A 17,714-nucleotide genomic window follows, 5' to 3' on the forward strand; every position below is an offset into this window, starting at 1 on the left:
AGGCCACTTCTCCAAGACCTGGAAATTTAACTAACCTACCTGTGGCATGTTAAATCTCTTCCATTGTGTCCGACTCTTTGCAATCCTATGGACTATCAACTGCCAGGCTCCTCTGTCTGTGGCATTCTCCAGGCAAGAATACCAGAGTGGGCTGCTATGCCCTACTCCAGGGGATCTTCCCAACCCAGGAATCCAACTGGCGTCTCTTATGTCTCCTGCACTTAGCCATCTGGGAAGCCCTACCTACTATGTGGACATAAATACAGTAAATTAGGCAAAACTAGGAGACTGAAGCATATGTTTCAAATAAGGAAAAAAAGAGAGAACTCCAGAAGAAGAACTAAGGGAAGTATAAATAAACAGACTGATAAAGAGCTCAAGGTAATGATTAAAAAGATGCTCAGTGAACTTAGGAAAAGAACTGATGAACATAATAAGGAGTTTAAAAGAGTTAGAAAATATAGGGAAGACCCAAACAGAGCTAAGGAATGCAATAACGAAAATGTTTTTTTTTTAAAGACAGCACTAGACAAAATCAACAATAAAGTAGATGGTACAGAAGAATAGATCAATGAATTGGAAGACAGAGTAGTGGAAATCTGAAACCCAAGCTGAATAGAAAAGTAGAAAAAAATTTTGGAAAAAATGAGCACAGATTGAGAGACCTCTGTGATAACATCAAGCATATTGACATTTGAATTAAAGGGGACCAAAAAGAGAAGAAAAATAGAGAGGGTGAAGGTGATTTATTTGAAGAAATAAAGGCTGAAAAATCTCCCTAACTTGGGGGGGGGGGAAAAAAAACAAGCTTTCAGGTGCAGGAAGCACAGAAAATTCCATACAAGATGAATCCAAAGAGGTCTACACCAAGATACATTATACTTAGCAAAAATTTAAAAAATGAAAGGAGAATCTCAAAGGCAGCAAGAGAAAAGCAACTAGTTAGATACAAGGGAACTCCCATAAGACTATGAGTTGACTTTTTAATAGAAATCTTGCATGGTAAAAGAGAGAGGCACAAGATATTCAAAGTGATGAAAGGAAAAAAAAAAACTAAAACCAAGAATACTCTACCCAGCAAGGCTATCATTCAGATTTGAAGGAGATATAAAGAGTGTTACAGACAAGCAGAAGCTTTCAGTTCAGCACCACTAACCTGGCTTTAAAGAATTGTTCAAGGGACTTCTCTAAAAGGAAAGGAAGAGACCATGAATAGAAATATGAAAATTACAAAAGGATAAATCTCAGTCATAATGGCAAGCATATAGTAAAGCTAGTGGACCAACTACTTATAAAGATAGTAGAGGTTAAAAGATAAAAGTAGTAAAGTCATTTACATTTACAATTGGAGAAGGAAATGGCAACCCACTCCAGTGTTCTTGCCTGGAGAATCCCAGGGATGGGGGAGCCTGGTGGGCTGCTGTATGGGGTCGCACAGAGTCGGACACAACTGAAGTGACTTAGCAGCAGCAGCAGCAGCAGTTAAGGGATACACGAAACAAAAAGATGTAAAGTACAATGTCAAAAACATTAAGCACTGAGTGGGGGAACAACAAGTCAGAGTTGTTAGAAGATGCTGAAACTTAAAGAGATCATCAACTTAAAACCCCATATAGTTACATATAAACCTCATGGTAACCACAAGCCAAAAATCTGAAAAATAAATCCAAAACATAACACATATAGGCAATCATTGAACCATGAGGGAAGAGACAAAAGAAGACAGGAACAAAATTGTGCTACAAAGCAACTCGAAAACAGTGAACAAAATGGCAATAAGAACATACTGACCAATAATTACATTTTTACAAAAATTACCTAACATTTATTAAGTAGAATAATGCACTCATTCAATTAGGAGATGTGTCCAGTACCAATAATCTCCTTAAATGTAAATGAACTAAATCCTTCAATCAAAAGACATAGATTGGCCTAGTGGATTTATAAAGAGGTGTACATATATATCATATAGATGTATAGATATTTATGATGTCTTCAAGAGACTCACTTCAGATCTAAAGGCACAAACTGAAAGTGAGGGGATACAAAAAGGTATTCCATGTAAATGGGAAAAAAGGAAAGCTGGGGTAGCAAATAATACTTACATCATGCAAAATAAACTTTAAAACAAAGACTGTGACACAGACAAATAAGGGCATTACATAATGATATAGAAAATCCATCAAAAGATGTAACAGTTGCAAATATATATGCACCCAACACAAGCGCATCTAAATAGATATCAAAAATATTAATATCAAAACCCTAACAGGAAAAACTGACAGTACTACAGTAATACTAGGGCACTTTAATACCCCATTTACACTAACGCACAGATCATCCAGACAAGAAACCAATGGGAAAACACTGGCCTCAAATGACGCCTTATACCTGGTGAACTTAGTAGCTACATACAGAGCGTTCCAACCCCAAACAGTAGAATACACATTCTTTCCAAGTACACATGGAACATTCTCCAGAAAAGAACATATGCTAAGCCACAAAACAAGTTTCAATAAATTTAAAACCACTGAAATCATACCATGCATCTTATTCAACCACAGCAGTATGAGATGAAATCAACTACAAGAAAAAACCCTCAGAAAAATACACAAACATGTGGAGGCTAAACAATATACTGCTAAACAACAAATGGGTCACTGAAGAAATCAAACAAGAAATCAGAAAATATATGGAGGCAAATGTTAATAGAAACAGAACACTCCAAAATCTTTAAAACAGCTCAGGAAACAGGCAAAATATCAAATAAACAATATAACCTTACACCTAAAGGAACTAGAAAAAAAGAACAAACGAAACCCAAAGTTAATTGAAGGAAATATATAATAAAGATAAGAGCAGAAATCAAAGAAACAGAGGCTAAAAGAATACAATAGAAAAAAAAACAATGAAACTAAGAAGTAGTTCTTTGAAGATTTTTTTTTAATGGATAAACGTTTAGCCAGATTCAAGTAAAAAATAGAGGACCCAATTAAATAAAATCAGAAATCAAAAAGAAGAAGTTATAGCCAATGCCACAGAAATTCAAAGGATCACAAGAGATTATCGTGAACAATTATATACCAGTAAAACGAACAACCTAAAAGAAATGGGTGAATTCCTGGAAACATATAATCTCCCTAGACTAAATCAGGAAGAAATAGAAAATATAAACAGATCAATTACTCAGAATAGAATCAAATCAGTAATTAAAAAAAAAAAATCTCCCAAAAAACAAAAACCAGGACCAGATGTCTTCACAGGTAACCTTTACCAAACAGTAAAACAAGGGCTATACTGAACTGAATTGAACTGAATACCTATCTGGGTATTTATCTGAAGAAAACGAAAACACTGATTCAGAAAGAAGTGTGCGTACCAATGTTTATCACGGCCTTATTTACAATATCCAAGACATGGAAGCAACAGAAGTGACCACTGACAAAGAAGGAAAATTGTACCTGTGTATGTGTGTATAGACACACAGACACACACACAATGGAATAACATTCTAACATAGCAAAAAATAAATTCTTGCCAATTGCAACATCCCAAATAGATCTAGAGGCTAAAGTGCTAAGTTAAATAAATCAGACAGAAAAAGATGAATACTGTATGATTTCACTTATATGTGGAATTTTAAAAACAAAGCAAATAAACAAGCAGAGCAAAACAGAAACAGATTCACAGATACAGGGAACAAATTGTTGGCTGCTGGGGCGAGGGGTGGTGGGGATGAGCAAAATAGAGGAGGAAGATTAAGAGTCACAAACTTCCAGTTAAAAAATAAATAAGCTACATGTAAAATAATGAAATTAGAACATTCTCTAACATCATACACGAAAGTAAACTCAAAATAGATTAAAGGCCTAAATGGACGACCAGATACTATGGGCTCCTAGAGGAAAACACAGGCAGAACAGTCTGACATAAATCACAGCAATATCTTTTTGATCTGTCTCCTAGAGTAATGGAAATACAAAATATAAGCAAAAATAAACAAATGGGACCTAATTAAACTTGAAAACTTCTACACAGCAAAGGAAACCATAAACAAAATGAAAAGACAACCTACAAAATGGGAGAAAATACTTGCAAATGATGTAACTGACAGGGGATTAATCTCCAAAACATATAAAAAGATAATACAGCTCAATATAAAAAAATTTTTTTAATGGGTAGGAGAGCTAAATAGACATTTCTCCAAATAGGATATACAGATGGTCAAAACACAAAGATCCACATCTGTAATTATTAGAGAAAAGTAAATCAAAACTGCAACAAGATATCACTTCATACCAGTCAGAATGGCCTTAATCAAAAGTTTACAAATAATAAATGCTGGAAAGGGTTTGCAGAAAAAGGAACACGCCTACACTGTTGGTGGGAATGTAAATTGGTATAGCCATTATGGACAACAGTCTGGGGGTTCCTTTAAAAACTAAAAATAGAGGTACCCTGTGACCCTGCAATCCCAACTCCTAAGCATGCATCTGGAGAAAATCATAATTTGAAAAGATACGTGCACCCCAGTGTTTACTGCAGCACGATTTACAATAGCCAAGACATGGAAGCAACTTCAATGTCTATTGACAGATGAGTGAATATATTGGTACAACGGAATATTACTTTCCTAGAAATTATCATTCTAAGTGAAGTAAGTCAGATACAGAAAGATGAATATCATAGGATATTATTTACATGCGGAATTAAAAAAAATGACACAAATGAACTTATACACAAAACAGAAATAGACTCACAGACATAGAAAACAAATTTAACGTTACCAAAGGGAAAAAGGGAATAGGGAGAGAGAAATCAGGAGTTTGGGATTAACATACACATACTACTACATATAAAACTAAAAAATACATAATCAACAAAGACCTGACCTGCTAAATAGCACAGGGAACGATACTCAGTATTTTGGGAAAAGGAATCTGAAACAATTAATATATATGTATGCATAGTTGAATCATTTTACTATATACCTGAAATTAACACAACACTGTAAATCAACAATACTTAGATTAAGGAAATAAAATAAACTGAAAACAAACATGCAAATAAATAAGTCACAGGATAGAACGTACAGCACAAAAATGTAATCAATATGTATGGTGACTGATGTTAACTGGATTTACCATGATGATCACTCTGTAATGCATCAAATCACTGTCTCGTACACCTGAAACTAATATAATATTATAAGTCAATTATACTTCAATAGAAGGTAATTGGAGCAATTTGCTTTTCAGATGACATTATATAGAACTCAGCTAAGAATCTCTCTGATCTGCAGCTCTTTTAGAATGCTAAACTTTTCATCTCTTTTAAGTAATTGGTTCCTTCAAATGTTCTACCTTTCCCAGAGTCATTATATATATATATATATAATTTTTTTTTCAAAAAAGTAGCCATTTCATATGACCAAACTGTCTTCCTGAGTCAGACTTATGTGGGGGTTTAATCTGATATTTTCATTTTTCCAATTAAAATTTTTAAATTGATATATAATTGATGTATAACATTATATGTATAGCATTAGTTTCAGGTGTACAACATCAGATTTGATATTTGTATATTGCAAAATGATCACTATGAGTCTATTTATGATCCATCACAATCAGTCAGTTCAATGCAGTCACTCAGCCCTGTCTGACTCTTTGCGACCCCATAGACTTCAGCATGCCAGTCTTCCCTGTCCATCACCAACTCCCAGAGTTTGCTCAAACTCACGTCCAACGTGTTGGTGATGCCATCCAACCATCTCATCCTCTGTCGTCCCCTTCTCCTCCTGCCTTCAATCTTTCCCAGCATCAGGGTCTTTTCCAATGAGTCAACTCTTCGCATGAGCTCGCCAAAGTATTGGAGCTTCATCGTTAGCATCAGTCCTTTCAATGAATATTCAGAACTTATTTCCTTTAGGATGGACTGGTTGGGTCTCCTTGTAGTCCAAGGGACTCTCAAGAGTCTTCTCTTACACTACAGTTCAAAAGCATCAATTCTTCAGTGCTCAGCTTTCTTTAAAGTCCAACTCTCACATCCATCCATCATCAAACATAGTCATAACTGTTTTTTCTTCTGGATGAAGATTTTTAAGATCTGAATTTTTTAACAGTTTTCAAATATATAATACAGTATTATTAATTATAGTCACCATACTTCACAATACATTCCCCAGACTTATCTATTTTATAACTGGAAATTCGTGCCTTTTGATTCCTTTCACCCAATACGGTATTTCAAAAATGAGCTTTTGAGCTTGTTTTCTTTTATGCTGTTCGTGCCTTCTGTTCTATTACATCAGATTTTATAAGTATTAATTTGCTGTTCAGAATGTTTTATTGTATTTTGTTCTTATTCTAACATCTTGGGGTTTATAACAAGTTCTCTTATTGTTTTATTAGTTATTCTTTACAGTAAAGCATTGAAGTTTATTAATTTTTCTCTGACTACAGCTTTTATTGTATTTCATAGACTGTTATAAACTGTTGCTTTATTTATTGCTTTAAAAAAGATTGAATTCTGTTGTCTAAGATTGTGTGTCTCAATTTTTAAGTTCTAAGAAATGAATTTCTAATATTATTGAATTATTATCAGAGAGAATTTGGCTAGAATAAAATCTCTTTATTTCATTTGTTGAGACTTTATATTCAGATATCATGGGTACTAGAAAACAATACTTTCGTTAATATTAGTGTGTTTCTGTACATATCTATTGAGTTTTTAGGTTGCAATTTCTCCTGTCCTTATATATTTTTATTTCTATTTTTTTCTTTATATGGTAAACAAGAGCATTGATTTCTTCAAAAACATATGTATTTTTTTCATCAAGTTCTGATTATTTTTCTAATAGTTTTCAGTTTTTGAACTTGGTGTTACTTTGTGTTTGGCACGGGTTCAAGTGTGTTTTAACCATAACTCATTCATTTAAGCTCCAGGCAACCCTCAGAGGACGCTAAGAAGGATGTGAAACAACTTTGCACAGCTTCAGAGGTAAGATAAAAGGAGCAGATTCAGGGTCCAAACTGGGATGGTTTGGATACAGTCTTGTCCTCAAATAATACCCTGCATCTGACATCTGTGGCATGGTTGACTTTCCGCTCTTGCAAATGATCTCCTCATTACACTACTACTCTTGTAACTAAATCCAGTGGGTCCCAGCTAGTGTCAGGTTCAATCCAGGACTCAGCACCCTTGTTGAGATGTTTTTGGATTATGTCTAAAAATGTGATTAATTCATTGATCTATCTAAAATATAGTTCAACACCTACTATGTGCCAAGGATTTAGTGCTGGAAGTGGAGTAGAGAATAAAACTGCTTATACTTGCCCTCACGGGGCTTATAATCTATGGGGTGAGATGGTCATAAAGCAAAAACTGTAATAAATGATTTTTTCTTTTTTATAAAATAATAGTTATTTATTTATTTGGATGTCCCTGGTCTTACTGCAGTATCTGAACTCTTAGTTGTAGCAGGTGGGGTCTAGTTCCCTGACCAGGGATTGAACCTGGGCCCCCTGCACTGGGAGCCTGGAGTCTTAGCCACTGGACCACTAGGGAGGTTCCATAAATGATTTTTATACAAAAGGAAATCAGTGCTACAGTAAAGGTGATTAGGAGTATTGACTGCAGTTTCACTAGGATAGTCAAGAAAGGCATAAATGAGCTGACATGGGTGCACAAGCTTGAACAGGGTGAAGGAGGGAGGTGTGCAGAGATCCTCTGCAGGGTTGTAACTGGTGAAGAATTTTCTATACCGAATGAATAACCAGGACAGTGTCATGAGAAAGGCCTGACTGGTGTGTTTCAGAGACAGCAAGGAAGCCAGGGTAACGGAGGAGCGTGAGCGACAGGGAGGGGAGCTGCTGCTCAAGGTGAGACATGATGGGCTTGAGAGCAGTTTCATTGTGTGTGTGAAGCCCCGGGGGAGGACAGGGAGCAAGAACCTTGTTTAGGAGAAAGTAGGGAAGTGCGTACTGGAGACAGGGAGTTGGGTAACTCTTCTGAGGACTTCTGCTGCAAAGGGAAGAGAAACACGAGGAAGCAGGACCAAGAGAGGACTTTGGTTTTGACCAGAGAAGTAGCAGTAAGTTTGAATCCTGAAAAGCATGCTACTGTAGAGAGTGGGGAGGCGAGAGAGGGACGTGGTGGAGTGATGTCCAAAAAACCAAGAGAAACAGTGGGGTCTCATGGGCAAATGAGAGTGGGCTTCATGCAGGAGCCTGGCTAGCATGTCCACCAAAACATGGTGGATGCGATGAACACTGCGGTATGTGTCTTTTTGAATTATGTACCCCAGTGTTCATTGCAGCACTATTTACAATAGCCAGGACGTGGGAGCAACCTAGATGTCCATTAACAGATGACTGGATAGAGAGGATGCAGCACATATATGCAAAGGGATATTACTCAGCCACAAAGAGCAATGAAATTGGGTCATTTGTAGACATGTGGAGGGACCTAGAGTCTGTCATACAGAGTGCAGTGAGTCAGAAAGAGAAAAACAAACATTGCATATTTATGCATATATGTGGAGTCTTAAAAAAGAAAGGTACAGATGAACCTATTTGCAGAGCAGGAAGAGGAATGCAGATGTAGAGAATAGCATGTGGACGTGGAGGGGAGGGGAAGGTGGGATGAACTGGGAGATTAGGATTGGCATACATACACTGCCACGTGTGAAACAGACAGCTATGGGGACCTGCGGGAGGTCAGCTCAGTGCTCTGATGACCCAGATGGGAGTGATGAGGGGGGCGGAATGGAGACCCAAGAGGGAGGGTTAAATATATACATATAGTTGATAACATTGTATAACAGAAACTAACACAACATTATAAAGCAATTATACCCCAATAAAAAATACCTTTAGTAGAAGCACAGGCAGGGGAGTGTGGAAATGAGGCAGAAGGAGCTTGTGGGAACCCTTTTCTGCTTGCTTTCTCCTTCTTCAGTGACCCACGAAGCAGGTCCTCAGGCAGGCGAGGGAGAGAGAGGGGTATCAGAGACTGAAGGGCATGGGAGAGTAACTGGACTAGCAATACATGGAGGGACAGAGCAGCTTCAAGGGCCCACCTGAGGCGCATGGTTATAGAGGAAGAACCTGTCCCTTTATGACGGCCGTGGGACGTAACACCCAAGAGCTGGGCAGCTGTGTTTCTTAAACATGGAGGGCATCACTTCGCCCTGAGAGAGAACTAACCAGCTTTCAAAGAGGAGCAGAGACAGATGTTCGGACAGACCTGTGTGTTCACATCTCTGGATCCAGCTCTTCCCAAGGCATAGCTTTATCCGTAACCTTCTTTCTTTTAGTTAGGTTGTTCGATTTCATCCCATATCTCAGGGTACCAACTGTAGAAACAGAAGCCCAGTTTGCGTGGCTTCAACCACCTGAGTGTTCATTCTCAGGTCTGAAACAAGGAGCAAGGGTGGGCCATATGCAGTAGATCACAAAGGCATCAGGGACCTCGGCTGATTCTCTCCTTCTGGCTCATTACTTCCGAGTAATGACTTCTATCCTCACGGTCCTAACATAGCTGCTGGAGTTCCAGCTATCGTTTCTACATTCCAGAAAGAATGGAAATAGCAAGGGACTAGAGGGCACTCACTAACTGATTTAGCACCCTCTCCCAAAGGATATCTTGGAAGCTCCACAAAGACATCTATTGCTCTTTCTTTGATCACCTCAAACTACAAGGAAAGTTGGGGACCATTGTTTTCTGCTTGGGCATATCATCACCCTAAATAAATCAGGACTTTTTATCAAACAAGAAGAGAAGAACAGGTATTTGTCAGGCAGCTTGCAGACTGAAGCATATCCACTTTTCCCTTGAGTCTTTTTGAAATGGATTCCTGAGGTATACAAGCAAAGGGGACTTGAGCTACACTAAGGAATAACAACAGGTACAAGGTGAATTGAGATGAGGGTGAAAAACAGAGGCTCAAACAAGATGGAAACGAGTTTGGGGTACAAGGCTGAAGCTACAACTTAAAGACGCACGGACTAGACAGAAACACTGGCAACACACTGAACTTCTGAGAGGGGTAAATTTGACAAAACAAAAGCGAATTTGGACAAGAAAATGTTTGAGATAAAATACACCAGTTCAGTTCAGTCGCTCAGTCATGTCTGACTCTTTGCAACCGTGTGGACTGCAGCACGCCAGGCCTCCCTGTCCATCACCAGCTCCCAGAGCTTATTCAAACTCATGTCCATCGAGTCGGTGATGCCACCCAACTATCTCATCCTCGGTTGTCCCTTTCTCCTCCTGCCTTCAATCTTTCCCAGCATCAGGGTCTTTTCAAATGAGTTGTTTTCTAACCTTTTTTTTTTTTTTTGTAAGATGGTATCCCTTTAACTTTTTACTTTATTAATGGCCTTTTCGCTAACTCATTCTATATTCTCATCACACCCAGGAAAATTGTCGAGTTTTCACTAATCATTGTTTGAAAAAATCCAAAACGACAAAAGAACTTCCATGAATTAGGTAGCATTTTTCACTTATACGTTACAAGAGCATATATACACATTTGAGAAAAACAGAGCTAACCTTTATTTATTCAGTCGACAGATGAGGGAGCTTTAAAGAAATCAGATTCCCTAAAAGCTGGATTTCATGAGACCGTTCTTGAAACACTCCGGTGGAACCCTGTCAGTGAGGTCCTCTTGACCAGCCTGTTGAAACTTGCCCTATCCTGGTCATTCTAATAGATAGCCCCTTACACTTCACTCTTTACTCTCTGATAGTACTTGTTCACATATTTATTTGCTCATCTTGGTTGCATGCATAATCATAGAATTTAGAATGCAGTCTCCAGGAGGGCAGGGACCTTCCATGTTTTATTCATCACTGAACGCCCCCTGCATGAGCACCATCCTGGGTATCATAGGTTCTTGATAAATATTTGGTGATTACTTCTGTTAACACTCTCCGTACAGGGCTTGGCACATGATAAGTGCTCCATAAACGTCTAATTCTCACCATCACAGTCATCATATCATCATCCACTGTCATCACTGCTGTCCTCCCACAGTTCTAAGCCTATAGCCCCAGGGACCAGATCGTGCACCACTAATACACACAATAATGGAGAGGAAAAGGAAACCCACTTCAGTACTGTTGTCTGGAGAATCCATGGACAGAGGAGCCTGGAGGGTTATAGTCTGAGGGGTCGCAAAGAAGCAGATGTAACTGAAGCAACTTAGCACGCATGCAATACACATAGTATACGCTTATTCTGAAGAGAAAAAGTCCGCCAAGCTAGTTTGAGACTTAGACCCTTTTCAACCATCACATAAATGAGAGGCTCAGTTCAGTTCAGTTCAGTCGCTCAGTCGTGTCCGACTCTTTGCGACCCCAAGAATCTCAGCACCCCAGGCCTCCCTGTCCATCACCAACTCCCGGAGTTCACTCAGACTCAAGTCCATCGAGTCGGTGATGCCATCCAGCCATCTCATCCTCTGTCGTCCCCTTCTCCTCCTGCCCCCAATCCCTCCCAGCATAGAACTGAACAAAGGCTATGAGAAGACTGGGGGTGGAGAAAAGGGCTGGTACAGAACAAGGTCAGATAATCCCCTAAGCAGTGGTGGTGGTGGCTGATTGTCACGCATCCTTTCCTTAGCTGGTGTCTCTTCCTCTCTCAGACCACTCTCCAATCCTGACCAACCCCCCCCACCCCGACCCCCATGCTACCCTGGCAAATCGGTGGGGTTTTCTTCTACACGGGACAGATGCCAGACCCAGTTAGGACCCCCACTTATTCTAGTTGTCTCCTGCAAATCTTATCTGCAGGCAAGTATTACACACTGTCAGAGGAATGTTATTTGCTACCTAGAGCTCCCTCTGCTGATACAGTGGGCAGACGGTTCTCCGGAAAAGCCGCAGGTTTCAGAAACACAGCTGGGCGTCTAGCGGGGCATGTCACCTGCGTCAGCCTGTGGTCTGATCAGAGGCCGTTTCCTTCTCTTGGATGGGGTTGAGGGTGATGGGTGTCCATGTCCTCATGTGTTTTGGGGAGCCCTGGGGCAGGGGATTTCAGCATCCTGGCTCTTCTGACCTCTACGTGCCCAGGAACTCTGGCGCTTGCACGTGCTTGTTGGAGAGTCAGGAATTCTTGGGGGCAGGACGATGGGTGGATGTTTCATGCATAACTCTCTAACTGACATTCAAGAACAGGTGACCCTTGTTTATGATTTCTGTCTGAAGCAGAAGTGAAACCTAAGGGGAGGTTTTAAATTTTTTAAGAGTAAAGTCAGAGTCAATTTATAGAGTTTGGGTAAACAAAATAAACTCTGCAATAAACCAAAAAGAAACAGGGACATGATTAAGATTTCAAAAAAATAAAAATTATGTATTTGACTTTATTTATTATTCAGCTGAACTTTATTTAGATTTAGAAGAAGGCATGTCAATCCCTAGTCTCAGGTACCTTCCGTCAGAACTACTGGAGAGAAAGGGAGGGCATCTCCTTTATAGACCAGCCTGCTAACATTCCTTCAGTTCTGCCAGTGGTCAGTGCCAATATCTTATAGGGAATGTATTATGCCACTCCCCTGCCTCTGCCCTCTAGTAGCCTTTCTGTGTGTGTGTGCTTAGTCATGTCCAACTCTTTGCAACACTTGGACCATAGGGCGCCAGGCTTCTCTGTCCATAGGATTTCCCAGGCAACAATACTGGAGTGGGTTTCCATTTCCTTCTCCAGGGGATCTTCCTGACCTAGGGATGAAACCCGAGTCTCTTGTGTCTCCCGCAGTCCAGCCAGATTCTTTACCACTGCGCCACCCAGTAGCCTTAAGACATGGGTATTAGTCTTCTTCACCTTTTACAAATGGAAATGCTGAGGCTTGGTAACACTAAACAACTTGTTTAAACTCATACAGCTAAAAAGTTGCTGTGATGGGGTCTGTGAACTTCAGGTATCAGGCTCCACTCAGCAGCTGTCTTGCTGCTGGAGGAACATTCCAGGCTCATTCCAGCAGCATGTCTGTTATTGGCGTTCATTGTTCAACCAAAGTTGACTCTACCCTGCATTATGGAAAGTACCAGAAACAGCAGAGATGAATGAGACCAGTTCCCTAACCTTGGGGTGCTTGGCAATCCTCCATGCAAATCAAGGACTAGGTTGAGTGCCACTTCTTCCAGGCTGTTTTCCCTGACTACTCTTTTTTCCCTCTGATATCTTTAGACACTGCCCTACTGTTACAAATGAAATGAATAATATCTTACCTTTAATGAGCACTTACTGTGTGCCAATCTCTATAGAAAAAAAAAACTTTATATGCGTTATCTCATTTAATCCTTATAAGAAATCTATGAGCAAAGCCCTATTATCATCCCACCCCATCCATTTCACAGAGCTTCCCAGGTAGTGTAGTGGCAAAGAATCCACCTGCCAATGCAGGGGAGACTCACATTTGATCCCTGGGTTGGGAAGATCCCCTGGAGTAGGACATGGCAACCCACTCCAGCATTCTTGCCTGGAAAATTCAATGGACAGAGGAACCTGGTAGATTACAGTCCATGTGATCGCAAAGAGTTGGACAGGACTGACTGAACACAGATGCACCCATTTTACAGATGAAAAACTGAGGCATAAAGAAGCAAAACAACTGATGCCGAAAGTCTCAGTTGAAAAGCGGCACAGCTGGCAATCTGTTTGACAGCTCCTTGAGGGTAAAGACTCCCCCGACTCTGCCCCGCCGGTTTCCATCTCATCCCCTAGCCTCGTGCTGGGAAAACCAGGATCTCAGAACTACTGATTCACTGATTTACTCTCCCCTCACTGAAAAGTGGTGATAAAACAAGATTCAGGGATGGGGTAGGGAAAGGTATCCCACAAATCAGCTAGAACTTCTTCAGAGCTCTGGCTCTCAGTTAATGCAAGCGTAGGAAGCACACTTAAAAAGAAAAATTTCTTAGGGAATCTTCTGCATTTCTATATCACACTTGCCTAGCATGATGCCTAGCACATAACAGGGTCCAATACATCTGTGTTGAATGACTGAATGAGCTTTTAAAATTCTCAAGAAACTTGCTGCTGTTGTGAAAGTCTGCTGCTGCCAGACGCTTAGGCATTACCTGGGCCCCACAAAGATGCTTGAGGTACTGCTGTCTTGATCTGTCTCAGGACAGGAAAATAGTCCCTAGGATCTCGCTTTCCCATTCCCTCTATCTCAGGTGATTTTTCATCCTAAAAACCTCACATAAGCTGTTTATGGCATCCATAACCTGCCGGAGCTTTTAAACCTCTTTTTGGGGCGGCATTTTATGAGTTGAGATAAACAAACAACTCTCTCTTTCTCCAGGGACCCAGGGGGCTGGATCCTTAACCTCACTCCAGCCTGTGGCTCTCGAGGGAGCTGAACAAGAGTGTGGGCCCCAAAGGACTGTGGTTAAACAGTCCTTTGGTTAAACTGTGCCATGTGGAGGAAGCAGATAACATCACTGCTGCCTAGAGGAGAAACGCAGCAGAACCACTGAAGCAAAGATGGGCTAGAGGGCAGGGATGTCAAGTGTCTCCAGGGCAGTCCCGGCTGGGTTGGGAAGCTCTCTTTAGACACTAAGCAGGAGTTCTGGGGACATGACATGATGATCTTGGGGACCATCTCATTGAATTCTTCATTTGGCTTTAAAGAAACTGAAGTCCTGGGAAAGGAGTGGCCTGTCCAAGTCAGGTAAGCATCACAGTGACTTCATAGAGTAGAAGCAACCTTCCCTGCACCTATTCCCACCTTCCTGTAAGACCTTGATCCCTATAGATTCTACAGGGTGGTTGGAGGGAAGCTGGCTTTGCCCCAGTGCCAGAGGAGGTGTATGGGACCTTGGCCAAGCTGATGAGCACATTCTATCTTTCTGGCCACAGTGCTTGGTTTAGGGGTGACCTGTGACCCGAAGCTGGCTCAATCAGAAAGAATATCTGGACGTTTGAGGAGAATGCTGGGAAATCCTGACCTTCCTTCTCTTGGGCTAGAAATGAACAAAAGATACAACTAGTCTGAGCGACTGATGCCAGGCTGTGACACGAAGAGAGAAACTCAGGATGAAGCTGGCCTCATGAAAGGCAGAGAGGAGAGACGGAAAGAAAAGCAGTCCCAGGACATAGTTCTGAGTTGCTGGATCAAACCTCACCTGATGCCTTTTCTCTGGAACATTTGGTTATATGATGCAGTAAACTCTATTTTTAAAGACATAATAAATGTTGTATTACTTGTAACCAAAATAGTCCCAGGTGATAAATAGATGGCCAAGACTTGTGTGACTATAGAAGCTTGCCTCCGTTCTATCTCACTCCTGGTTAGATGGGCTGAGCCCAAGGGGGGCGGCCTCTATGCTTGGCCACATGCCCAGCCAGGCTTGGATAGTCTGAAAGCTGAGCCTCGTCTGGAGTTTAGATCTCCCTAGTTGGCATTTTACACTGCCAGTTCAGGGAAATGGGTTTGCTTGTTACATGGATCCAGAAAGCACCTTCTCAGTGGCCACCCCCACTGCATGCTCATGAACCCAGAGCACTTCGTGCACGTCTCCAAAGCAACACTGACCTCACTGTTAGTTAGTGACCAACATGCACAACTGGCTCCTCGAGACTCCAGGCTTGCGGAAGGGGACGTTAAGCCTCGCTCACCTTTGGATTCCTGCACTTTGCCTTGATGTTCACAGACTGTGGTTGAGCAAGTGAAACAAATCTCTCCCCTGCCTCCTTCTCATTATTCTTTCACTTTCTTCCCTTTAAAGTTAGGATCAGGTCGAAGAACACAGTGGATAAGATGCAAAGCCTTCACCCTGAGTCCCCAATTCACAAGCTGGGGGTTTGATCTGCTATGGTTTTTGGATAGTGCTGAGCCTTATCTGGGACACCCACTCCTACTATGAACTCACCACGTGCTCAGGGCTGCTGGGCAAGAGGACACCGGAGGGAAAGACTGGAAAGACTGAGTCAGAGATGGCTGACGATGAAACTTGAGTCCACTGGGATCTGTGAGCCTAAACCCTCATTGACAGAGGAGGACGCTCAGGCCCAGGGAGGAGTTCTTGGCTCAAGGTCAACGGGACAGTTCAGCCTTGATGGGAAAGAACTTGACTTTGCGAGGTAACACCCACTTGTTCTCTCAGGAGGTGAGCTTTGGGCAGTCAGGAAGGCGAGCTTCAGGGTGGATGAGAAGGACCTGGTGGAAGGCAGGGACCAGCCTTTGGGGCTTGCAGCCTAAGGGTTGAGGAACTCCATGGAGTCACTCTCTCCCCAGGAAAGCACTTGTTTGCCAGCTGGGCTTGGAAGTCTCCTGGCTTGTTGGTCCTTAAGGATCAGAGGAGTGACTCAGTGAAGCACTTAGCACATCTTTGGCACTAGGGGACGGGGTGTGATTCAGGAGTCACGCACACTCCGGTGTAGCCTCCTCCCCTCCCCTTCAAGCTAGGGATCCAGGGATCGGCCGCGTGAGCCCATTCCCTGGCTCAGACACTCCTGACACGTTTTTCGCGTCTCCACCTGCCAAGCCGTCTCTGCCCAGAGAAGACGCCTGGACCGCAAACTCCGGGCGGGGAGCTCGCTCCACTCAGCTGTTTCGTGCTTGCTTCCCACATGGAAGGCTGGATCTCAGGACCCCCGAGCCTCCCGACCTCCCCTAGATTCTGAGCGGGCCCGCCCTCACCCCAAGCTCCCTCTTCCTTTCATGCCTCCGGCCTCGTCTCCTCGGCCGCGGGCGGGGGCTGTCCCCCTTCCCCCCACCCTCTCCCGCCGGGGTCAGCGGGACCCGGGGCCCTCTCTGCTCGCCGCCGCCCCCTTCCTCTCCCTCCTGCTTTTCCCTCCCTCGCCCCGCCCCCAGGCCCGCCCCTCTCCGCCCAGGCCCAGGTCGCCCCCGGCCCCGCGCCCCCAGCCCCCGCGCCCCCGGGCCCGGGGCAGGGGCTGCGGGGCGGGCGAGCCCCGCGGCCGAGGCCCCCGCCCTCCCGGCGCGCCCCGCCCGAGCGCGCGCACCCGCCGCCCCCCTCCGCGGCCTCCGGCTCCCCGCCTCCCCGCCTTCCCCTCCTCCTGGTGACGTCCGGGTCCCTGCCCGTCTGAAAACTCCGCGCCGCGGCGGTGGAGGCGGCGGCGGCGGCAGCGGCGGCGGCGGCGGCGGAGGAGGAGCAGCGGCGAGCCGAGGCGGCGGCGGCGGCCCGAGCGGGAGCCCAGGCGGCGGCGGCGGCGGCCGCGGGAGCCGCGGGGAGCGCGGGGGCGGCCCGGAGCGCCCCGGGTCCCCGCGCCCCGCTCGCCCGCCGCGCTCCGAAGATGGTGGCGGCGCCGTGCGCCCGGAGGCTGGCCCGGCGCTCGCACTCGGCGCTGCTCGCGGCGCTCACCGTGCTGCTGCTGCAGACGCTGGTCGTGTGGAATTTCAGCAGCCTCGACTCCGGGGCAGGGGAGCGCCGCGGGGGCGCAGCGGCCGGCGGTGCGGAGCAGCCGCCCCCGGCCCCGGCCCCGCGCCGCGAGCGCCGGGACCTGCCCGCCGAGCCGGCTGCAGCCCGAGGAGGAGACGGTGGCGGCGGCGGAGGAGGACGGGGGCCCCCAGCGCGCGCGCGGGGAGGCGGCCCCGGAGCACCCCGCGCGCAGCAGCCGGCCAGCCGAGGGTCACTGGCCGCGCGGGCGCTGGTAAGATGCCCTTTCGGCTCGCGTCCTGGAGGGAGCAATGGAGGGAGGGAAACCGGAGGGCTGGCGGCCGGACCCCGCGCTCCCCGCCCCCAGC

The 17,714-nt window shown here is 44.1% G+C and overlaps 1 protein-coding gene and 1 long non-coding RNA gene across 6 annotated transcripts in view; one reads left to right on the forward strand and one right to left on the reverse strand.

The window, feature by feature from the left end:
* Positions 1-17,604, reverse strand: part of LOC138429081 (uncharacterized) — a 31,813-nt gene extending 14,209 nt beyond the window's left edge. The window contains exons 1-4 of one of the 5 annotated variants that reach the window (XR_011252671.1): positions 17,332-17,586; positions 15,880-16,294; positions 9,247-9,355; positions 8,871-8,976 (exon numbers count right to left, since the gene is read on the reverse strand). This is a non-coding gene — a long non-coding RNA (uncharacterized lncRNA). Of the gene's footprint in view, positions 1-8,870; positions 8,977-9,246; positions 9,356-15,879; positions 16,295-17,331 lie in introns of all 5 variants that reach the window. The other 4 variants (XR_011252669.1, XR_011252670.1, XR_011252672.1 and 1 more) reach the window with 4 other exon arrangements.
* Positions 17,075-17,714, forward strand: part of XYLT1 (xylosyltransferase 1) — a 348,193-nt gene continuing 347,553 nt past the window's right edge. The window contains exon 1 of the mRNA XM_069570209.1: positions 17,075-17,620. Within this exon, the coding sequence (XP_069426310.1) occupies positions 17,264-17,620 (357 nt within the window). The 5' untranslated portion in view covers positions 17,075-17,263. The remainder of the gene's footprint in view (positions 17,621-17,714) is intronic.

The sequence above is a fragment of the Ovis canadensis genome, chromosome 24 (assembly GCF_042477335.2).
Source record: "Ovis canadensis isolate MfBH-ARS-UI-01 breed Bighorn chromosome 24, ARS-UI_OviCan_v2, whole genome shotgun sequence".
NCBI lineage: Eukaryota > Metazoa > Chordata > Mammalia > Artiodactyla > Bovidae > Ovis > Ovis canadensis.